Raw genomic sequence first — 25,363 nt, 5'->3', positions numbered from 1 at the left:
TTCGCAACAGTTTCTACCCTACTGTTGTTAGAGTACCGAATAGACCCACAAACTCTTAACATTCGCCTGTACCTGTGTTTTTGTTTTTTGCCGCTGTTTTACCTATTATTTGCTTATCTGTGCTACTTAACTCTGTGATCTGCCTGGATTGCTCACAAGACAAAGCTTTTCACTGTGCCTCAGTACACGTGACAGTAAATTCAATTCAGTCCCAACTTCCAGATACCCCCAAATTACTGTAATCTGCCAACATTTGGCCCATATCCCTCTAAACCCTTCCTATTAATGTATCCATCCAGATGCCTTTTAAATGTTGTGATTGTACCATCCTCCACCACTTCCTCTGGCAGCTCATTCCATACACGCACCACCCTCTGAGTGAAAAAGTTGCCCCTTAGGTACCTTTTAAATTTTTCCCCCTCTCACCTTAAACCTGTGCCCTCAAAGTTTGGACTCCCCTGCCCTAGGGAAAAGACGTAGAAGATAGAACAATACAGCGCAGCAACGGGCCCTTCAGCCCACGATGTTGTGCCGAACTTGATCTCAAAATAAACTAATCTTGGTCCATATCCCTACACTTCTTGCATACTCATGTGCTTATCTACAAATCCCTTAAATGTCCCGATCATATCTGACTCCACCATCAGCCCTGGCAGCACCTTTCAGACTTCTACCACTCTCTGTCTAAAAAAAACCTATGCCTCACATCTCCTTTGAACTTTCCCCCTCTCACCTTAAATGCATGCACCTCAACTTTTTCACCCTCTGCATGAAAAGAATGCCCCTTAGGTCCCTTTTATACCATTCCCCTCTCACCTTAAACCTATGGCCTCTATTTTTGGACTCCCCTACTCTGGGGAAAAAGTCCTTGATTATATCACCATATCCATGCCTCTCATGATTTTATAAACCTCTATAAGACTACCCCTCAGCATCCAACGCTCCAGGGAAAACAGCCCCCAGTCTATTAAGCCTCTCCTTATACTCTCTCCAACCCTGACAACATCCTTGTAAATCTTTTTTTAACCCTTTCAAGTTTAACGACATCTTTCCTATAGCTGGGGGACCAGAATTGGACACGATATTCCAGGAGTGGTCTAACCAGTGTCCTGTAAGTCACTCTGTTTCGGGCATGTTTTGTTTGCACATTCTCTCGACTGCCTTCAGTGCTCCTGTTTAGCCTCTGCACTCTCTCTCTCTCTCTCTTATACTCTGGACCTGATCTACCTCTCCTTGTCAATGCCTGGAAGATTTCTCACAGAGTCACACAACATGCAGTCATACATTCGGTCCAATTAGTCCATGCTTATCTTGTTTCCCAATCTAAACTAGTCCCACTTACCTGTGTTTGGCCCATATCCCGCCAAACCTTTCCTGTTCATGTACTTATCCAACTGTCTTTGAAATGTTGTATAATTGTACCTACATCCACCATCCAGTCAAAGCACCTGGAATTAAGGAAAGAATCGATTTCGAGGTAGGGTGAATGATGGGATAGATTCGAAGGGCTAATGTGTAAGGTTAAAGGTTAAATCTGAGCGACTCCAATATATTCCAGTTTATAATGCACAGTTGGGTGATGTGTTATTCTATATATAACCCCCTCCAAAATCCCTTGATCAAATTCTGAAATAACTCCACAGAGGCCAGTAAAGCGTCACCGAGTCCTCTTTATTTATATGTGGAGAGGCCTTGACAGTGATCCAGATCTCAGAGCGAACAGGAAGTCTGACACTGCTGTTCTTTTTTTTATTTTTTATTTTTTTACTCCTGTTTATTTTTTTCCTGAGTTTTTTTTTGTTTCCCCACACTACCGCCTGTCTGCAGCAGTGGCTTATGTATTCCCCAGCACCCATGTTGTGTGCGTGCAGGCCTGAGACACAGTGAAAGACCCAAGGTGTACAAATCTTTACTTAATTCCCACCACTAGGAAGGAAAAGAAACACCCAAGTGGCCAGTGACAAGCAGTGCCCTTCACATCAAAGGGCAATGCTGCATGATCAAACAGTGAGGGAGAGGGCAGGGGTTAAAGAAAAATAGAATTGGACGGGAAATAATGTAGTCCACTCCCTACAGTGCCCACCTCTCCCTGAACAGCTCAAGGGTGTTGGTGGACACCGCGTGCTCCTTCTCCAGAGACAACCGGGCTCTAACGTAACTGTGGAAGAGGGGCAGGCAGTCAGCCCTCGACACTCCTGTTCTTATCTGTCAGCCAGGGATTTCTGGATTAACAGCAGGGTAAAAACACTGACTGCAGATGCTGGAAACCAGATTCTGGATTAGTGGTGCTGGAAGAGCACAGCAGTTCAGGCCGCAACCAAAGTGCAGCGAAATCGATGTTTGGGCAAAAGCCCTTCATCAGGAATAAAGGCAGACAGCCTGAGGCGTGGAGAGATAAGCTAGAGGAGGGTGGGGGTGAAAGTAGCATAGAGTACAATGGGTGAGTGGGGGAGGGGATGAAGGTGATAGGTCAGGGAGGAGAGGGTGGAGTGGATAGGTGGAAAAGGAGCAAGGCAGGCAGGACAAGTCCGGACAAGTCATGGGGACAGTGCTGAGCTGGAAATTTGGAACTAGGGTGAGGTGGGGAAAGGGGAAATGAGGAAACTGTTGAAGTCCACATTGATGCCCTGGGGTTGAAGTGTTCCGAGGCGGAAGATGAGGCATTCTTCCTCCAGGCATCTGGTGGTGAGGGAGCGGCGGTGAAGGAGGCCCAGGACCTCCATGTCCTCGGCAGAGTGGGAGGGGGAGTTGAAATGTTGGGCCACGAGGCGGTGTGGTTGATTAGTGCGGTGTCCCGGAGATGTTCCCTAAAGCGCTCTGCTAGGAGGTGCCCAGTCTCCCCAATGTAGAGGAGATCGCATCGGGAGCAACGGATACGATAAATGATATTAGTGGATGTGCAGGTAAAACTTTGATGGATGTGGAAGGCTCCTTTAGGGCCTTGGATAGAGGTGAGGGAGGAGGTGTGGGCACAGGTTTTACAGTTCCTGCGGTGGCAGGGGAAAGTGCCAGGATGGGAGGGTGGGTTGTAGGGGGGCATGGACCTGACCAGGTAGTCACGGAGGGAACGGTCTTTGCGGAAGGCGGAAAGGGGTGCGGAGGGAAATATATCCCTGGTGGTGGGGTTTTTTTGGAGGTGGGGGAAATGTCAGCGGATGATTTGGTTTATGCGAAGGTTTGTGGGGTGGAAGGTGAGCACCAGGGGAGTGTAGGGTGGCCCCAATCAGGGAACTCATATTCTATGAGGTCCCCCGGGTGACCTTGTTACAATCACTACAGATTCCAGTCTGTTTCTCACACCAAGGTATCTGTTATTCTAGATATAAACCACCCCAAACTCCTTGATTAGATTCCAATTTGTAACTCACTCCCTGGTATTTGTTATTCTACATATAAACCACCCTGAACCCCTCAGTTAGATTCCAGTCTGTAACTCACTGCCGGGTATCTATTATTTTATATATAAACCACCCTGAACCCTTCGAGTTAGATTCCAGCCTATAACTCACTCCTGGGTATCTGTTATTCTATGTATAAATTCCCTGAACCCCTCGATTAGAATCCAAACTGTGACTCACTCCCAGGTATCTGTTATTTAATATATAAACCATCCTGAATCCTTCGATTAGATTCCAGTCTGTAACTCACTCCCAGGTATCTGTTATTCTATGTATAAACTGCCCTGAACCCCTCAGTTAGATTCCAGCCAGTAACTCACTCCTGGGTATCTGTTATTCTATGTATTAACCGCCCTGAACCCCTCGATTAGATTCCAGTCTGTAACTCATTTGGCAGTGCATTGGAGACTTGACAGTGGAAATAAAGTGTGTTCCTGTCCATCCCTAGATATTATATGGCACCACGCTGAATGGGAGTTATACCCTCTCCTGTCACATTTCAAGCCTCACCTCAACAGTTGGTGCCTCTTGGCCCATCTCTTCATAGTCTGAGCAGAGTCCCCATCTCCCTGTGGCCTCTCCCCTCCCCCCACTTCCAGGGTGACTGCCTCTCTGCTGCACAGTGTTGAAGTTTTGTTCCTGCTGATGTAAAGGTCTGGGCAGAGACCCACTGGGAGTGACCACGTTCAACCTGGACACCGCACCTTCAGGCAGGACAGTCTCAACTTGCAGGGTGCAGTGCGGATTCAACAGAACGCTCCGGGGACTGAAGGGAGACAGTGAGGTCTGCAGACGCTGGAGATCAGAGTTGAGAGTGTGTTTGCTGGAAAAGCACAGCAGGTCAGGCAGCATCCGAGGAGCCCTTCACCAGGAAGAGGGGGCGAAATGTAGAGGAGGGGTTGCACAGACTGGGTTTGTGAAGTAGATTGAAACGCAATCTAAGCTGGGAATTTGAGATGATTAAAGGATTTGGATTAGAGTCAAGAGTGTGGTGCTGGAAAAGCACAGCAGGTCAGGGCAGCATCCGAGGAGCAGGAGAATCAACATTTCGGGCAAAAGCCCTTCATCAGGAGTAAGGCTGTGAGCTGAGGGATGGTGAGATAAATGGGAGGGGGTAGTGGTGGGGGGGAATGTAGCTGAGAGTGCGATCGGAGGTGGCGATAATGGTGATAGGACGGAGAGGAGGGTGGGAAGGAAAATGGACAGGTAGGGCGGGTCAGAAGGGCGGTGCCAAGTTGGAAGGTTGGGACTTGGATAAGGTGGGGGGGGAAGGGAAATAAAGAAATCATGGGGTTGGGGGGGGGGGGGGGGTTCCTGAGGCAGAAGATGAGTTAGTCTTCCTCCAGGCGTTGGGTGGTGAGGGTTTGGCGATGGAGGAGGCCCAGGAACTGCATGTCCTTGGCGGAGGGGGAGGGGGAGTTGAAGTGTTCAGCCACAGGGTAGTAGGGTTGGTTGATGCTGGAGTCCCAGAGATGTCCTCTGAAGCGCACTTCCCCCTAAAGGATTTGATAAGGTTGCCGGAGAGAAGCTATTTCCTCTCAGACCAGAGGAGTCTGGTCCAACAATCTTAAAATTACGACATCTTTCACGTCAGGAAGAATCCCCACTTAGAGGGGAGTGAGAAATCATGAAACACTCTCCTCACACAGTTGAGATTTTCAGATGGGATATGGAAGATGAGTGGAACCAGATCAGTTGGATGGAGCAAAGATGCAGATCAGCCAACATCGATTCGCAGAACAGGACAGGCCGGCAGGGCTGAATGGCCTCAGCCTGTCCCTTGAGCTGTTGGAAAGTACACAGGTAGGAGCAGTACGGAGATGAATTGCACTGTGAATGAGCAGTGTGGGACAGCCACAGTCAACAGCTGGTGCCTGGTGCCCTCTGGTGTGCGTCCCCGGGAAGGCAGAGGCTGCATTCAACTAATCCCAGTGAAACCTGACAGCTTGTTTACTGCTGTATCAGTAGCCGAAGGGGAATAGTCAAACAGGTGTGAGACGCACACAGGCATACATACACAAACAGAGGTCTGAGCTCTGTACAGTACCACAGAGGAGTGAATCATTCCCTTTTACTAGCGTGCACTGTGCATGTACAGGAGCTAACACAGATACACACACACACACACACATTGATCATCCGAGAATACAGCCCCCATATCGTACTGACCCCCTGACAGTGCGGCACTCCCTCAGTACTGACCCTCCAACAATACAGCCCCCATATCGTACTGACCCCCTGACAGTGCGGCACTCCCTCAATACTGACGATCCGACAATACAGCCCCCATATCATACTGACCCTCCGACAGTGCAGCATTCCCTCAATACTGACGATCCGACAATACAGCCCCCATATCGTACTGACCCACCGAAAGTGCAGCACTCCCTCAATCCTGACGATCCGACAATACAGCCCCCATATTGTACTGACCCTCCAACAATGCTACACTCCCTCAGTACAAACCCTCTGACATTGCGGCACTCCTTTAATACTGACTGTCCGATAGTTTTGCTCTCTTTAAAGAATGGAAGGTAAGTTTCAGTGCATTGGATTCAGCTGTGGAGGCTGGGGCTAAGGTGAGGGGAAGGAGATGGCTGAATTCACTCGGACTGAAGATGTTTGCTGATTATTGATTAGGTTAGATTCCCTACAGTATGGAAACAGGCCCTTCAGCCCAACAAGTCCACACTGACCCTCCGAAGAGTAACCCGCCCAGACCCATTCCCCTATCCTATATTTACCCCTGACTAATGCACCTAACACTATGGGCAATTCAGAATGGCCAATTCACACATGTTTGGAATGTGGGGGGAAACCGGAGCACCCAGAGGAAACCCACACAGACACGGGGAGAATGTGCAAACTCCAAACAGTCTGCCTGAGGCAGGAATTGAACCTGGGTCCCTGGCGCTGTGAGGCAGCAGTGCTAACCACTGAGCCACTGTGCCGTGCTGTTGCTCTGCAGTGTTACAGTGCATTATAAAAGTAATGGTAGCCATTCACTGCGAGAGAGATGGACGCAATTCATCCGTGAACCTACAGCTTGTTGAGTGGCTATCCCACTGCAGATGCCCTCACCACCATCCTTGGCCTACCCTGCCCAGTGATCCTCCCTGGTCAGGGTGGTTGTTGATCAGGAGGGGATCCACCCTGGGATCTAACTGGATGAGCCAAAGCTCTTGCAGCATTGAGCCAGTCAAGAGGCCGTTGGGGGGGGGGGGAGCGGAGGGGGTTGGGAGCGCGGGAAATGGAGTCAGTCAGAATTACCGGAAAAAATGCAATCTGAAAGTACTGAGCAGGACTGAGAGCGAGGGATTTGGCTGGGGACCACTGCCAGGGCCCGTCGCAGTCAGAACGTGACCAGTCTGAAACCCGGACAGAGACACATCAAGACTGAAAGGCTTCGAATGAGTCATTCATACACCAAAACCCCCGTGGAGTTAAATGACGGAAAACTGGTTCATGCTAATGAGTTGAGCGGGGGGGAGGTATTCATTTTTGGCATAGTCTGTGTCATTTAACTGGAGGCACAGTCAGCTCGGATACCGGAATTATCTACTAGTCAAGCTCTCTATACACTTTAAAACTGAAAGTAAGGCTTGCTCTACATTGTCACCATCATACAACCCCAGGATGTGGACAGTATGGACTTAGATGCAGAGCAAAGCCTCTTCTACACCATCCCGCATCAAAAACTCCCAGGATAGGAACAGCAAAGAGTTAGATACTTAGTAAAGCTCTCTCTCCCCTGTCCCCCATCAAACACTCTCCAGGACAGGGACAACACAGGGTTAGATACTTAGTAAAGCTCTCTCTCCCCTGTCCCCCATCAAACACTCTCCAGGACAGGGACAGCATGGGGTTAGATACAGAGTAAAGCTTCCTCTACACTGTCCCCATCAAATGTTCCCAGGACAGGGACAGCACGGGGTTAGATACAGAGTAAAGCTTCCTCTACACTGTCCCTCATCAAATACTCCCAGGACAGGGACAGCACAGGATTAGATAGAGTTAATTTCCCTCTGTACTGTCCCCATCAAATGCTCCCAGGACAGGTACAGCATGAGGTTAGATATAGAATGAAACAGTGAAATAACAGTTTTCACAGGTACTAACTCAGGCCTGACCAATCACATTGTGAATTCTGTTTTGGGCCAATACCTGGACGACTCAGCTCCTGTTGTCAACCATCGCCGTCTCACTCTCCTGTGATTGGCTTCCAGGCTTGTTCATTCTCATGGAGTCCATGCATCCAGCGACAATCAGGGAGCAAGCTGACTCCTCATTGGATGGTTTTTGAAGCTCAGTCAAGCCGCTATTTTCTCCCCAGCCACAGTATTTTAAAAATTAATGGGATCACGCCAAAAGAATGTCTGTCAATATAGACCACAACATCGTAGAGGCTGCAGAGATCCCGGCCAAACACTCCTGGGTTGTGAGTAGCAACCTGGATGTTCTTTCTTTACATAAATGGCCGGCAAATGGGCATCTGAGATATGACCTTGGAGGAAATGGCGGTGTTGTAGTAATAACACCAAGCTACTAATCCAGAGATCCAGGTTAATATTTCAAGATAGTGGCAGAGTAGGGGGGTGCTGAGCACAGGAATGCATCCGTTCCAGTCAGTTTTCTTTCTTTGTTTTCTACTTTTGCTTTTTTTCCCTTTCTTTTGTTCACTTTCTTTTCTTCAAAGCCAAGAGAGTGGCAGGTGAGGGAGGAGGCCTCTGGCAGCAGTGACGCTAGTACGAACCAGAAATGCCCCCAGCCCAGCCCGGGATCTGCTGTTGAGCAAGGAACAGGTCTGGGCTGACTCCCCCGGCCTAGACACGCAGGCTAGGCTGAGGCTCCGGGTCCAAGTCTAGGCACAGACACCTGAAAGAAGAGAAAGGCGGTCTCGGCCTGGAATCGCAGGATAGGGCGAGGCTCTAGATCCGCATCTAGGCCCGGGCGCCTGAAGGAGGAGAAAGGCGGTCTCGGCCTGGAATCGCAGGCTAGGGCGAGACTCCAGATCCGCATCTAGGCCCGGTCGCCTGAAGGAGGAGAAAGGCGGTTTAGGCCCAGAATCACAGACTAGGCCGAGGCTCCACATCTACATCTAGGCCCGGGCGCCTGAAGGAGGAAAAAGGCAGTCTAGGCCCGGATTCACAGCTAGGCCAAGGCTCCATATCTGCATCTATACCTGGGCACCTGAAGGAAGAGAAGGCAATTTAGTCCGGACATGGCAGTCTTGTCCTGGCCTAGTCATCTAGGTCCAGCATGGCTGCCTTATTTGGTGGAAGCTTCCGGCCCAGTATTCCAATGCCTGTGCGTGGTGCTCTGGGCCCAGAACAGCAGTCTCGTCTCAGCTGCATCTTCAGGGTATTCCATTGTTTCTTAATCGGCCTTCCCCCGACCCAGGAGCAGTTAACCAAACAGTGATGAACTTTGTCTTCATTTTACTTTTTTTTATTCGGGTAGTAAAGAAGGCATTTGGTACACGACTTTATTGGTCAGTGCATTGGGTTAGGAAGTCATGCCGTGACTGTACAGGGCATTGTTTAGGCCACTTTTGGAATACTGCATTCAATTCTGGTCTCCTTCCGATCGGAAGGATGTTATGAAATGTAAAAGGGTTCAGAAAAGATTTACAAGGGTGTTGCCAGGGTTGGAGGATCTGAGCTACAGGGAGAGGCTGAACAGGCTGGGGCTGTTTTCCCTGGAGCGTCGGAGACTGAGGGGTGACCCTATAGAGGTTTATAAAATCATGTGGGGCATGGATAGGGTGACCAGTCAAGATCGTCTCCCCAAAACCATAGGTTTAAGGTGAGAGGGGGAAAGATTCAAAAAGGACTTAAGTGGCAACTTTTTCACACAGAGGGTGGTGTGTGTATGGAATGAGCTCCCAGAGGAGGTGGTGGAGGCTGGTACAATGACAACATGTAAGAGGGCATGATGTGGAGATCCTGGTGTTGGACTGATGAAGGAGCAGTGCCCTGAAAGCTTGTGACTTCAAATAAACCTGTTGGACTATAACCTAGTGTCATGTGACTTCTAACATTTAAAAGGTATCTGGATGGGTACATGAGTAGGAATCGTTTAGAAGGATACGGGCCAAATGCTGGCAAATGGGACTAGATGAGCTTAGGGTTATCTGGTCAGTGTGGCCGAGATGGATCTGTACATCTATATGATCTACAATTCCTAACATCCCCTCCATGCTCTGTGTAGTCTAATATCATCTTTGAAAGTGGGAGGCAGGGTTGTGGAGTGATATGGAGGAGTGGGGATGTGGGGGGAATGTTCCAGTTGGTAATAGCCAGCCCTGGATTTGAACTGGCTTTCTCTGAAGACTCACATCTCTTGTGGGGAAATGGTGGAGATAACATTTCAAGGGATCTGCCCGGGGCTAGGGAACGTCCATAACCGCTTGGGTTAACAAATGTCCGACTAGACAGTGTAGGTGGCCTTTACAAGGTGGTCCAGTCTAAGATGTTGGGCATAAACTCGATTAAAAATCTGCAATTTAACTGGTCTCAGAGATGGTGACCATTGACAACGAACACTGGTTGTCATATAAACACATCTGGTTCACTAATGCCTCTTTAGCGAACAGTGGCTTAGCGGTTAGCACTACTGCCTCACGGGGCTTGGTTCAATTCCACCTTTGGATGACTGTGAGGAGTTTGTACACTCTCCCTTCATCTGCGAGGGTTCCTCCCAAAGATGTGCAGGTTAGGGTGGATTGGCCGTGCGAAATTGTCCCATAGTGTCCCAGGGATGTGCAGGTTAGGGTGGATTGGCCGTGCTAAATTGTCCCATTGTGTCCAAAGATGTGCAGGTTAGGGTGGATTGGCCATGCTAAATTGTCCCATAGTGCCCAGGGATGTGCAGGTTAGGGTGGATTGGCCGTGCTAAATTGTCCCATAGTGCCCAGGGATGTGCAGGTTAGGGTGGATTGGCCGTGCTAAATTATCCCATAGTGTCCCAGGGATGTGCAGGTTAGGGTGGATTGGCCGTGCTAAATTGTCCCATAGTGCCCAGGGATGTGCAGGTTAGGGTGGATTGGCCGTGCTAAATTGTCCCATTGTGTCCAAAGATGTGCAGGTTAGGGTGGATCAGCTATGGGAAATGCATGGTTACAGGAATTGGCTGGGGGGGGGAGGTGTTGTGTGGGATGCTCTTCAGAGGGTCGTTTTGGACTTGATGGGTTGAATGGCCTGCTTCCACACCGTAGGGATTCCATGATCCCAATATGAAAAAGAAACAAGAGCCCCTACCAACTGCCCCTGTACAAGAGCAGCAGGTACATGGGAACAAGAGCCCCTGCAAGATCCCCCGCGAGCCGCTCGCCATCCTGACTCGGAAACACAGCGGCCTTTCCTTCAGTGTCGCTGGGTCAAAATCCTGGAATTCCCTCCCTAAGGCGATTGTGGGTCTACCCACAGCCCGCGGACTGCAGTGGGTCATGAAGGTGGCTCACCACCACTTTCTAGAGGGGCAATTAAGGGTGGGGCAACAAACCCTGGACCTATCCCCGGATGGGGTTGTGAGGCAGCCTCCTCTCCCCCCAGTTCCCCACAAGCATCACGACGTGGCCTGCCCCTTTAAATATTGCAGGAGCTGGGAACAGTATCCAAGGTAGCTGACGTCAGCTATGTATTTCAGGCAGAAATTGTAGAGTACAGGGGTCAGTGGCTAGGTGAGGCAAAGCAATTTCAGATTTAAATACATAAAGGGGGACCCATTGCAGTGAAGGTGCTGCATATAAAACAGGGACCATTGCTAGAACATGCCTTTCAGCTTTACACTAAAACTAGACTTGGATATGTGAGATGCTTCATTGGAACTGAATGCTGCAGGATGGCTCTATTGTATACACACCGTGTGTGTGTCTCTGTAAGGGTAAAATCACAGTGCTTTACTAAGGAGGATTGAAAGGGGAGCTGCTCTTTCTCTCTCTGTGTATCTCTATCGCCCTGCTCCCCCTCTGGGCAGCTTTTGTCCCTGATAGGAAATGACTTGGCCGTTTCCACATGGCGTTTTCGCTCGGCTGGACCTGTGCCTGGGAGGCTGAGGAAAGATCATGCAGAGTTTGTCAGGAGCGGTGAACGAAGGTAACACCCCGAGCCTGCAAGACATCAGAGAGGAGGTGAGTCTGACTAACACACACACACACACGCGTGTGCACACACACACACACACAAACGCAGACACAGAGAATGGCATTGTCGCCCTTGCCTACTGAGTTCGTGAAATACCAAGGAAATTAAATTTCACCTTCACCAGGAAGACGAAGCTTCAAAAGGGAGAGGAGGGAGGTGTGTGTCTTGCTGTGAGTGCAGAAAGGGAGACAGTAAATGTGGGAGGGGAGGGGGGAAACGCTCTGTCACCTTCCCCTCTAATCAATTCTGTGCGCCTTTAACAAAAATATCAATTTTGACACCCAGAGCCTGCTAATTTATAGGGGGGGGGGGGAAGCTGGGGGGGCGGAAACAGAAGCCCTTTTTAAAAAACCCTCCTCCAAAATTGTCTGATTTAATTTTGAGAGACTGGGCAAGATAGTGGGGGCAAGAGATGGGTGGAGTGGATGTTGGTGGAGATGGGGGGTGATATTTCTGGAATGCATCCACTGCATTGCAGTGAAATGTTCCCTCGGTTTTTTTTTCACACCTCTCTCTCTCTCTCTCTCTCTCTCTCTGACATTGTTCTTCCCCAGTTTAATCTCCTCAGCTGTTCTGAGCAAGGAAGTCTTTTGTTTGGTGGGGGGGGGGGGGGGGGGAATGGGGGTTGGTGGGAGGAGGCATTGCTGCTGGAGAATGAGATATCTGCTGGTGTTGATGTTTATTTTGGCTTTGCGTGAAGCTGGGGGGAGGTGGGAGGGAAAGGCTGGGGGATGTCGATGCCCAAGGTTTGACTCTTCCATGATTATGAAGGTGTTTTCTCCCCCCCCCCTCCTATTGGAGCATGCACATCTCCCCTTGGCCAGGCTTGGTAAGATGCGGGGGGGTCCACACTCCTGGTCTCTTTTCGCGAGAGCATCCTGTTCCAATCAGAGCCTGCGATTCCCTGGATAACGACCGAAACCAACGTCCCCCATTCCCATCCCGTACAACAGGAGGAGCCAAGTCTAGGGGAGTCCAGAACTAGAGGGGCATAGGTTTAAGGTGAGAGGGGAAAGGTATAAAAGGAACACGAGGGGCAACTTTTTCACGCAGAGGGTGGTGAGTGTATGGAATGAGCTGCCAGAGGAAGTGGTGAAGGCTGGTACAATTACGACATTTAAAAGGCATCGGGGTGGGTATATGAATGGGAAAGGTTTAGAGGGATATGGGCCAAGTGCTGGCAAATGGGACTAGATTAATTCAGGATATCTGCTCAGCATTGACAAAGGGTCTGTTTCCATGCTGTACAACTCTATGACCCTTAATATAGTCATTTATTGTTTATCAGCACAGAAAGGGAGCCTTCGGCCCATCATGTCTGTGCAGGCCATCAAGCATCGACCGATCCTCATCCCATTTCAAAGCACTTGCCCCATAGCCTTGAGTGTTTCAAATGCATATCTATGAACTTTGTAAACGTGATGAGGGTTTCTGCCTCTGGTTACTTCACTGGTAGTGAGTTACAGATACCTGGTCGGCATGGACGAGTTGGACTAAAGGGTCTGTGTCTGCGCTGCACATCTCCATGACTCGATGTCTCTCAGCCTGTGTCAGCGTTTTGGAATAGCTACCCAATTGACTTCTCACTCCATTTTTTCTCATGGCCCTGTAAACACCCCCTTTTCAAGGACTCAATGTCTTCTCTTTTTAAAGTTGCCAACTTGTTAGAGCGGTGTATGAGGCCATTCACCCTGTCTGGTCAAAACAGGCCCTCTGTGCACCGATCCAGATGGGTCCTCAACTCCTCCATGCTCCCCTTCGCTGCCCTGCGAGTTTACTCCCCCTCAGGTTCCAGTCCAAACAGCTCCTCAAATCGTTCGTCGTCTCTCCTTCCCCACCCATCTCGTGGGCAATGGGTTCAAGCTTGTTCCCCCTCGCTGCGGAAATCAATCTTCCTCCTCACCCTCAAAACCTTCAACCTTGTGTCTCCTCCCTCCCCAGTCTTTGTCCCATCAGCCAACGGGACCTAGCTTCTCTTTCCCAGACTTCGCCGCATCTGTGGCCATGGCAACCAACTCCATCAAATCTCACTCCTGCCTCTCCTTCATCTCCTTCGCTCTGAGATGAACGACCCCGAGCCTTTGCGACCCTTGACCTGGTAGTTAAAATCTTTCCACCTCCAACCCCCCACCCCCACTCATTGCCCCCCAATCCCGGGAACTGTTCCGATCAATGTCCCTCGGCACCTTCTTGGGGGACCCTCACCTCCTGAAGAGAGTGTGGGAGAGGGTGGAGATGAATGAGAGTGGGTTGCAGGATTGGAAACAATGCTGCAGTCAGGGTTGGCCTGACTCAAGGTTCATAAAGAGTGAGGTCCCCGTTTTTCTGCTCAGTCCTTCTACTTTTGAAGCCCTAGATACCATACATTTTGTAAAATACTCTGGCCACTGTTGGTGTGGAGTTTGCACATCCCCTACGCGTCTGCATGGGCTTCCTCTGAGTGCTCCGGTTTCCTCCCACAGTCCAGGGCTATGCAGGGTTAGACTGGGATGGCCAAGCTAAGTTGCCCATAGAATCCCGAGGTGCATAGACTACGTGGATTAGCCGTAGGAAATGCTGGTTTACGGGGATTGTGTCCGGGTGGGATGCATTTCGGAGGGTCAATGTGGACTCGATGGGCCAAATGGCCTGCTCCCACTCTGTCGGGATCCTATACTATATTCTGGCACCTTCAGTGGTTGATACACACGAGACCCCAACTCCCTCTTTTGATAAACTGTAGTAATTATTAAATCTGATTCCCTTATTTTTGTTGAAGGTTTACCTCAATAAATCACTGGAATGGGGTGGGTTGTCTTACACAGAGAGGTCGGACAGGATAGGCTGGGTGTCCACTGGAGTTTCGGAGAGTGCGAGGTGATATGGTTGAAACATCTAAGATCCTGAGCGAGCTCGATAAGATGGATGGGGAGAGAACGGTTCCTCTTGTGGGGAGAATCTGCACCTAGTGGTCACTCTTTCACAGTAAGGAGTCACCTGTTTAAGACAGAGATGAAAGGCTGAGGAAGCTGGGGCTGTTTTCCTTGCAGCGTCGGAGGCTGAGGGGTGACCTTATGGAGGTTTATATAATCATGAGGGGCATGGACAGGGTAAATAGCCAAGGTCTTTTCTCTGGGGGTGGGGGAGTCCAGAACTTGAGGGCATAGGGTTTAGGGTGAGAGGGGAAAGATATAAAAAAGACCTAAGGGGCAACCTTTTCACACAGAGGGTGGTACGTGTATGAAATGAGCTGCCAGAGGAAGTGGTGGAGGTTGGTACATTTACAACATTTAAAAGGCATCTGGATGGGGATATGAATCGGAAGGGTTTGGAGGGATATGGCCGAAATCCGTCGACATTTCCGCCACCTTCAAACGGACCCCACCACCAGGGATATGTTTCCCTCTCCACCCCTTTCCGCTTTCCGCAAAGACCGTTCCCTCCGCGACTCCCTTGTCAGGTGCACGCCTCCCAACAACCCATCCTCCCCTCCCAGCACCTTCCCCTGCCACCGCCGAAATTGTAAAACCTGTGCCCACACCTCCTCCCTCACCTCTATCCAAGGCCCAAAGGAGCCTTCCACATCCATCAAAGTTTCACCTGCACATCCACCAATGTCACTTATTGTATCCATTGCTCCCGATGCGGTCTCCTCTACATTGGGGAGACTGAATGCCTCCTCGCAGAGCGCTTTTGGGAACATCTCTGGGACACCCGCACCAATCAACCACACCACCCTGTGGCCCAACATTTCAACTCCCCCTCCCACTCTGCCGAGGACATGGAGGTCCTGGGCCTCCTTCACCGCCGCTCCCTCACACCAGACGCCTGGAGGAAGAACACCTCATCTTCCGCCTCGGAACACTTCAACCCCAGGGCATCAATGTGGACTTCAACAGTTTCCTCATTTCCCCTCCCCCACCTTACCCCTTCTAGCTCAGCACTGTCCCCATGACCTGCCCTACCTGTCTATCTCCCTTCCCACCTATCCACTCCACCCTCCTCTCTGCCCTATCACTTCCATCCCCACCCACATTCACCTATTGTACTCTTGGCCATATTCTCCCCAGCTCTCCCCTCCACCCCCCATTTATCTCTCCACCCTGGAGGCTTCCTGCCTCTATTCCTGATGAAGGGCTCTTGCCCGAAACATGGGTTTTTCCTGCTCCTCGGATGCTGCCTGACCTGCTGTGCTTTTCCAGCGCCACTCTGATCTAAACGTAAATGGATATGGCTGAAAATGTGTTGCTGGTTAAAGCACAGCATGTCAGGCAGCATCCAAGGAATAGGAAATTCGACGTTTCGGGCATAAGCCCTTCATCAGGAATGAGGAGAGGGTGCCAAGCAGGCTAAGATAAAAGGTAGGGAGGAGGGACTTGGGGGAGGGGCGATGGAGATGTGATAGGTGGAAGGAGACCAAGGTGAGGGTGATAGGCCAGAGTGGGGTGGGGGCGGAGAGGTCAGGAAGAGGATTGCAGGTTAGGAGGGCGGTGCTGAGTTGAGGGAACCGACTGAGACAAGGTGGGGGGAGGGGAAATGAGGAAGCTGGAGAAATCTGAGTTCATCCCTTGTGGTTGGAGGGTTCCCAGGCGGAAGATAAGGCGCTCCTCCTCCAGCCGTCGTGTTGTTATGTTTTGCCGGTGGAGGAGTCCAAGGACCTGCATGTCCTCGGTGGAGTGGGAGGGAGAGTTAAAGTGTTGAGCCACGGGGTGGTTGGGTTGGTTGGTCCGGGCGTCCCTGAGGTGTTCTCTGAAGCGTTCCGCAAGTAAGCGGCCCGTCTCCCCAATACAGAGGAGGCCACATCGGGTGCAGCGGATGCAATAGATGATGTGTGTGGAGGTACAGGTGAACTTGTGGCGGATATGGAAGGATCCCTTGGGGCCTTGGAGGGAAGTGAGGGAGGAGGTGTGGGCGCAAGTTTTACATTTCCTGCGGTTGCAGGGGAAGGTGCTGGGAGTGGAGGTTGGGTTGGTGGGGGGTGTGGACCTGACGAGGGAATCACGAAGGGAGTGGTCTTTGCGGAACGCTAATAGGGGAGGGGAGGAAAATATATCCCAGGTGGTGGGGTCCGTTTGGAGGTGGCGGAAATGACGGCAGATGATACGTTGTATACGGAGGTTGGTGAGGTGGTAGGTGAGAACCAGTGGGGTTCTGTCTTGGTGGCGGTTGGAGGAGCGGGGCTCAAGGGCGGAGGAGCGGGAAGTGGAGGAGATGCGGTGGAGGGCATCGTTGATCACGTTTGGGGGGATTCTGCGGTCCTTGAAGAAGGAGGCCATCTGGGCTGTACGGTATTGGAACTGGTCCTCCTGGGAGCAGATGCGGCGGAGACGAAGGAATTGGGAATATGGGATGGAGTTCTTACGGGGGCAGGGTGGGAGGAGGTGTAGTCCAGATAGCTGTGGGAGTCAGTCGGTTTATAGTAGATGTCTGTGTTGAGTCGGTCGCCTGAGATAGAAATGGAAAGGTCTAGGAAGGGGAGGGAGGAGTCTGAGACAGTCCAGGTGAATTTGAGGTCGGGATGGAAGGTGTTGGTAAAGTTGATGAACTGTTCAACCTCCTCGTGGGAGCACGAGGCAGCGCCGATACAGTCATCGATGTAGCGGAGGAAAAGGTGGGGGGTGGTGCCAGTGTAGTTGCGGAAGATGAACTGTTCCACATATCCTACGAAGAGACAGGCATAGCTGGGGCCCATGCGGGTGCCCATGGCAACTCCTTTAGTTTGGAGGAAGTGGGAGGATTGAAAAGAGAAGTTGTTCAGGGTGAGGACCAGTTCAGTCAGTCGAAGGAGGGTGTCAGTGGAAGGGTACTGGTTGGTGCGGCGGGAAAGGAAGAAGCGGAGGGCTTTGAGTCCTTCGTGATGGGGGATGGAGGTGTACAGGGACTGGATGTCCATGGTGAAAATAAGGTGTTGGGGACTGGGGAAGCGAAAAGTAGATGGATATGGGTCCAGTGCTGGCGAGTGGGACTTGATTAGGTTGGGAAATCTGGTCGACATGGACAAGTTGAAGCGAAGGGTCTGTTTCCATGCTGTGCATCTCTATGACTGGATGAATGTAACACATGGTTTGTTCAGAATGTAGAAGACAGGAAGCAGAGTCAGGGTTTGTGATCAAGAGGAGGGTGTGTATGTGTGGGGTAGAGGTAACAATGAAGCGCTTCCCTAATGTTGAAATCATACCCTCCCCACAGATGATTGGGGTGCTGCATGATCAAATATATTTGAATATATTCTGAAAAGTACTGCCATGATTTTACTGAACTATTGAGAGGAACTGATTACAAAAGTAAGGATGTTATGCTTCAGTTGTACAGGTAGTATTGTTGAACAGAGAGAGACTGAGGGTTTCAGATACATAATTCTTTAAAATTAGCATCAAAAGGGTGGTTATGAAGGTGTTTAGCACATTTGCCTTCTTGCTCAGTCCTTTGAGTACAGGAGTTGGATGTCATGTTGAGGTTGTACAGGATGTTGGTGAGGCAGGTCCTTGGACTCCTCCATCGCCAGCCACCTCCAAACGGACCCCACCCCCAGGGATATATTTCCCTCCCCTCCCCTATCAGCGTTCCGAAAAGACCACTCCCTCCGTGACTCCCTCGTCAGGTCCACACCCCCCACCAACCCAACCTCCACTCCCGGCACCTTCCCCTGCAACCGCAAGAAATGCAAAACTTGCGCCCACACCTCCTCCCTCACTTCCCTCCAAGGCCCCAAGGGATCCTTCCACATCCGCCACAAATTCACCTGCACCTCCACACACATCATCTATTGCATCCGCTGCACCCAATGTGGTCTCCTCTATATTGGGGAGACAGGCCGCCTACTTGCGGAACGTTTCAGAGAACACCTCAGGGACACCCGGACCAACCAACCCAACCACCCCGTGGCTCAACACTTTAACTCCTCCTCCCACTCCACCAAGGACATGCAGGTCCTTGGACTCCTCCATCACCAGAACATAACAATATGACGGTTGGAGGAAGAGCGCCTCATCTTCCGCCTGGAAACCCTCCAACCACAAGGGATGAACTCAGATTTCTCCAGTTTCCTCATTTCCCCTCCCCCCACCTTGTCTCAGTTGAATCCCTCGAACTCAGCATCGCTTTCCAAACCTGCAATCTTCTTCCTGACCTCTCCGCCCCCCACCCCACTCCGGCCTATCACCCTTACCTTAACCTCCTTCCACCTATCTCATCTCCATCGCCCCTCCCCCAAGTCCTTCCTCCCTACCTTTTATCTTAGCCTGCTGGGCACACTTTCCTTATTCCTGATGAAGGGCTTATGCCCGAAACGTCGAATCTCCTGTTCCTTGGATGCTGCCTGACCTGCTGCGCTTTTCCAGCAACACATTTTCAGCTCTGATCTCCAGCATCTGCAGTCCTCACTGTCTCCTCCAGGATGTTGGTGAGGCCTCTTCTGGGGGGTTGTATGGAGGTCAGGTTACCCTGTTATAAGAAGGATATTAGTAAGCTGGAGAGGATTCTGAGGAGATTTACTGGGATGTTGCCGGGAATGGAGGGTTTGAGATATAAGGAGAGGCTGGGTAGGCCGCGACTTTTTTCACTGGAGCGTAGGAGGCTCAAGGCTGACCTGATACAGGTTTATAAAATAATGAGGGATATAGATAAGGTGAGTGGCAGAAGTCTTTTCCCTAGGGAGGGGGATTGCAAGACTAGGGGGCATGGTTTTAAGGTGAGAGGAGAAGTATTTACACAAGACAAGAGGGGCGATTCTTTTACCCAGAGAGTGGTTCGTTTGTGGAACGAACTTCCAGAGGAAGTGGTGGATGCGGGTACAGTTTGGAAGACAGTTGGATAAGTTCATGAAGAAGAAATGTTTGGAGGAATATGTGCCAAGCGCAGGCAGATGGCACTAGTTTAGTTTGGTACTATGATTGGCATGAAAATGTGTTGCTGGGAAAGCGCAGCAGGTCAGGCAGCATCCAAGGAGCAGGAGATTCGACGTTTCGAGCATAAGCCCTTCATCAGGAATGAGGAAAGTGTGTCCAGCAGGCTAAGATAAAAGGTAGGGAGGAGGGACTTGGGGGAGGGGCGTTGGAGATGCGATAGGTGGAAGGAGGCCAAGGTGAGGGTGATAGGCTGGAGTGGGGTGGGGGCGGGAGAGGTCAGGAAGAAGACCGCCTTCCTAACCTGCAATCTTCCTCGAACTCAGCACCACCTTCCTAACCTGCAATCTTCTTTAGTGAGATCACATCTTGAATGCTGGATGCTAAGGGGAGGTGATGGCCTAGTGCTATTATCAACAGACTGTTAATCCAGATTCCCAGGTAATGTTCTGTGGACCTTGGTTCAAATCCTGCCTTGGCAGATGGTGGAATCTGATTTCAATTAAAAATCTGGAATTAAGTAAGATATTAATGATGACCACGAATCCGTTGTTGATTATTGGGGAAAAACTCATCTGGTTCACTAATCTCCTTTAGGGAAGGAAATTGGAATCCTCACCTGGTCTGGTCTACATGCGACTTGAGACCCACAGAAATGATTGACTCTTAAACTGCTGTCTGGGCAATTAGGGGTGGGCAATAAATGCTAGACTAGTTAGTGACACTCACTTCTTGCAAATGAACCAAAAAAATGTTTTGCTGTCCTTATTTAAGGGAGTTAAAAATCACACAACACCAGGTTAGAGTCCAACAGCTTTAATTGGAAGCACACTAGCTTTCGGAGCGATGCTCCTTCATCAGGTGGTTGTGGCGGGCTCGATGGTAACACAGAATTTATAGCAAACATTTGCAGTGTGATGTAACTGAAATGATACATTGAAAAATTGATTGTCTGTTAAGCCTTTCATCTGTTAGAATACAGTGATAGTTTCACTTCTTTCATGTGTAAATCACAAAACCCTTTTTTTAAAAGTTGCATTCTCGGGTTAGCTGTTAACAATGGTGATAGCTGGACAATATGTTGAAGGTGTTAGCCCCCTGTGTTCTCTGTCTATGACCTGATGTTTAGATTGATTCTAATCTAAAAAGTGAGATAACAGAGTTTTACATAAATTCATGCAGTTTTTGAGCTCAGAGTTCTACATGAATGTGTGCAGTTTTTGAGCAAAGTACAATGTAACCCTGCAAGTACAAATTCACCACACACACACCTTCTCACACTCACAACCCCCACCCCAGACACACACACACACACACACAAAGACCCACATGCACACATATATTTTGTGGGGTGAATTTGTACTTGCAGAGTTACATTGTACTTTGCTCGAAAACTGCATACATTCATGTCGAACTCTGAGCTCAAACACTGCAGGAATTTATGTAAAATTGTTACCTCACTTTTTAGATTAGAATCAATCTAAACATCAGGTCATAGACAGAGAACACAGGGGGCTAACACCTTCAACATATTGTCCAGCTATCACCATTGTTAACAGCTAACCCGAGAATGCAACTTTTTAAAAAAGGGTTTTGTGATTTACACATGAAAGAAGTGAAACTATCACTGTATTCTAACAGATGAAAGGCTTAACAGACAATCAATTTTTCAATGTATAATTTCAGTTACATCACACTGTAAATGTTTGCTATAAATTCTGTGTTACCATCGAGCCTGCCACAATCACCTGATGAAGGAGCGTCGCTCCGAAAGCTAGTGTGCTTCCAGTTAAACCTGTTGGACTCTAACCTGGTGTTGTGTGATTTGTAACTTTGTCCACCCCAGTCCAACACCGGCATCTCCAAATTATTTAAGGGAAGATGTTACTCTGTTGGAGTTCAGTTCACAGCAGGTTTACCAGATCGATATCTGGAGTGAGCAGGTTGTCCTATGAGGAAAGGGTTCGGCAAACTGGGATTTGGAAGTGTGGGAGGTGACCTGATTGAAGTATATAAGGTCCTGAATCACAGGGTCATAAAGTCATACAGCACCTAAAGAGACCCTTCTGTCTAACCAGTCCACACTGACCATGATCCCAAACTAAACAAGTCCCACCTGCCTGCGCTTTGCCCTTCAAACCTTGCTCATTTATGGACTTAGATAAGTGTCTTTTAAACATTGTAATTGTACCTGCATACACCACTTCCTCTGAAAGTTCATTTCACACACGAACCACTCTCTGTGTAAATAAAATTACCCCTCATTTTTAAAAAAATCTTTCTCCTCACATCTTAAAAATACCCTCCCAGTCTTGAAATCCCCTGTCCTAGGGAAAAAGACACCTGCTGTTCACCTTATCTATATCTGTCATGATTTTATAAACCTGTATAAAGACACCACTCAACCTCCTATGCTCCAGTGGAAAAAATCCAGTTTATCCAGTCTCTCCTTATAGCTCAACTCCCAGCAACATCCTGGTAAATCGCTCCTGAACCCTCTCCAGCTTAATATTATTCCTCCTGTAACAGAGGGAGCAGAACTGGACACAGTACTCCAGACGAGGTCTCACCAATGCCTTGTACAACCTCAACATGAATGTCCCAACTCCTACACCCAAAGGACTGAGCAATGAAGGCTAAACACCTTCTCGACCACCCCATTATATGTGATGCAAAATTTGAAGAATTAGGTACCTGAACCCCTAGGTCTCTGTCCTACAACACTATCCAAGGCCCTATTTTTAGTTGTATAAATTCTGCCCTTGTTTATTTTACCAAAATGCAACACATCATGTTTATCAAAATTAAACTCCACCTGCCACTCCTCATCCCATTGACCCAATTGATCAAGATAGAACATAGAACATAGAAAAATACAGCGCAGTACAGGCCCTTCAGCCCTCGATGTTGCACTGACCCAAGCCCACCTAACCTACACTAGCCCACTATCCTCCATATGCCTATCCAATGCCCGTTTAAATGCCCATAAAGAGGGAGAGTCCACCACTGCTACTGGCAGGGCATTCCATGAACTCACGACTCGCTGAGTAAAGAATCTACCCCTAACATCTGTCCTATAACTACCTCCCCTTAATTTAAAGCTATGCCCCCTCGTAATATCTGACTCCATACATGGAAAAAGGTTCTCATGGTCAACCCTATCTAAACCCCTAATCATCTTGTACACCTCTATCAAGTCACCCCTAAACCTTCTTTTCTCCAATGAGAACAGCCCCAAGTGCCTCAGCCTTTCCTCATATGATCTTCCTACCATACCAGGCAACATCCTGGTAAACCTCCTCTGCACCCGTTCCAGGGCCTCCACATCCTTCCTATAGTATGGCGACCAAAACTGCACACAATACTCCAGATGCGGCCGCACCAGAGTCTTATACAACTCTCCGGCCCCCCCCACTCCGGCCTATCACCCTCACCTTGACCTCCTTCCACCTATCACATCTCCATCGCACCTTCCCCAAGTCCCTCCTCCCTACCTTTTATCTTAGCCTGCTTGGCACACTCTCCTCATTCCTGATGAAGGGCTTATGCCCGAAACGTCGAGTTTCCTGTTCCTTGGATGCTGCCTGACCTGCTGTGCTTTAACCAGCAACACATTTTCAGCTCTTATACAACTGCAACATGACCTCAGGACTCCGGAACTCAATTGCTCTACCAATAAAAGCCAGTACGCCATATGCCTTCTTCACAGCACTATTTACCTGGGTGGCAACTTTCAGCGATAAAGATCTCTTTATAATCTTAGATAACCTACTTCACTTCATCTCGACAAGATGGGTGTGGAAGGGGTATTTCCTTGTGTGGCGCAGTCCAAAAAGGGGACACTGTTTTAGAACACATAAATGAGGAGCACTTTGTTTTCCTCTGAAGGCTATGTGACTTTGGAGCTGTGTCTCAGAAAGCAGCGAAGGTGGGAGGGCTGGGGGGGAGTGGGGAGGGGCGGGGGGGGGGTGGGGAGGGGAGGGGGGGAGGTCTTTGAACTTTTTAAGGTGGAATTAGATAGATCCATGCTAGGCCGAGGGTTCAAAGGTTATCGGGGTAGATGGAAATGTGGAATTCAAAACATCGATTGATCAGTCACCATTTTGCTGGGCAGTGGAGCAGGATTGAGGGGCTGAAGGGTCCAGTCATAGAAACACAGGAAATAGGAGCAGGAATAGGTCATTCGCCCTTTTGAGCTTGGTCTGTCATTGATAAGATTGTGGCTGATCATCCAACTCAGTCCGACTTTAACCCCATAATCTTCAATCCCTCTAGCCCGAAGAACTACATCCAACTCATAGAATATAGAACATTACAGCGCAGTACAGGCCCTTCGGCCCTCGATGTTGCATCAACCTGTGAAATCAATCTGAAGTCCATCTTACCTACACGATTCCATTCTCATCTGTATGCCTATCCAATGACCATTTAAATGCCCTTTAAGTTGGCAAGTCCACTCCTGTTGCAGGCAGTGTGTTCCACGCCCCTACTGCTCTCTGAGTAAAGAAACTACTTCTGACATCTGTCCTATATCGATCACCCCTTCATGCTAGCTATCACCATCTGAGGAAAAAGGCTCTCACCCTATCTAACCCTCTGATTATCTCATACGTCTCAATTAATTCACTTCTCTTGAACGAAAACAGCCTCAAGTCCCTCAGCCTTTCCTCATCAAACCTTCCCTTCATACCAGGCGACATCCTAGTAAATCTCCTCTGCATCCTTTCCAAAGCTTCCACATCCTTCCTATAGTGTGGTGACCAGAACTGTACGCAATACACAGCCTCACCAGAGTTTTGTACAGCTGCAGCATGACCTTGTGGTTCGGAAACTCAATCCATCTACCAATAAAAGCTAACACACCGTTAGCCTTCTTAACATCCCTATCAACTTGGATGGCAACTTGCAGGGATCTATGTACCTGGACAGCGAGATCCCTCTGCTCATCTACACTACGAAGAATGTTACCATACTCTGCATTCCTGTTACTCCTTCCAAAGTGAATCACTTCACACTTTTCCGGATTATACTGCATTCACCACCTCTCAGCTCAGTTGCTTATCTATGTCCCCCTGTAACCTACTACATCCTTCGTCACTATGTACAACTCTACCGACCTTAGTGTCATCTGCAAATTTACTAACCCATCCTTCTATGCCCTCATCCAGGTCATCATAAAAATGACAAACATCAGTGGACCCAAAATAGATCCTTGCGGTACACCACTAGTAACTGAACTTCAGGATGAATATTTCACATCAACCACCACCCTTTGTCTTCTTTCAGCTAGCCAATTTCTGATCCAAACTGCTAAATCACCCTCAATCCCATGCCTCCGTACTTTGTGCAATAGCTTACCGTGGGGAACCTTATCAAGCGCCTTACTGAAATCCATATACACCACATCCACCACTCTACCCTCATCCACCTGTTTGGTCACCTTCTCAAAGAGCGCAATAAGGTTAGTGAGGCACAACTTACCCTTCACAAAACCCCGTTGACTATTCCTAGTCAAATTATTCATCTCTCGGTGATTATAAATCCTGTCTCTTACAACCCTTTCCAACACTTTACCCACAACCAAAATAAGGCTCACTGGTCTATAAATACCAGGGTTGGACCTTCCCCCCCTTCTTGAACAAGGGGACAATATTTGTTATCCTCCAATCTTCTGGCATTATTCCTGTAGACAATGATGACATAAAGATCAAAGCCAAAGGCTCGGCAATCTCCACCCTATCTTCCCAGAGAATCCTAGGATAAATCCCACCCAGCCCAGGGGATTTATTTATTTTCACACTTTCCAAAATTGCTAACACCTCCTCCTTTTAAACCTCAATCCTATTTAGTCCAGTAGCCTGTATCTCAGTATTCTCCTCGACAGCATTATCTTTTTCCAGTGTGAATACTGACGAAAAATGTTCATTTAAGACTTCCCCTATCTCCTCTGACTCCACGCACAGCTTCCCACTACTACCTTTGATTGGTCCTGTTCTTA

The 25,363-nt window shown here is 49.2% G+C and overlaps 1 protein-coding gene across 1 annotated transcript in view; it reads left to right on the top strand.

The window, feature by feature from the left end:
* Positions 1–11,110: 11,110 nt before the first annotated feature.
* Positions 11,111–25,363, top strand: part of LOC132836246 (transmembrane protein 151B-like) — a 108,845-nt gene continuing 94,592 nt past the window's right edge. Inside the window, exon 1 of the mRNA XM_060855600.1 lies at positions 11,111–11,529. Within this exon, the coding sequence (XP_060711583.1) occupies positions 11,464–11,529 (66 nt within the window). The 5' untranslated portion in view covers positions 11,111–11,463. The remainder of the gene's footprint in view (positions 11,530–25,363) is intronic.

The sequence above is a fragment of the Hemiscyllium ocellatum genome, chromosome 46 (genome assembly GCF_020745735.1).
Source record: "Hemiscyllium ocellatum isolate sHemOce1 chromosome 46, sHemOce1.pat.X.cur, whole genome shotgun sequence".
NCBI lineage: Eukaryota > Metazoa > Chordata > Chondrichthyes > Orectolobiformes > Hemiscylliidae > Hemiscyllium > Hemiscyllium ocellatum.
Note: the sequence above shows the minus strand (reverse complement) of the source record. Positions and strands in the feature narration are given on the sequence as shown.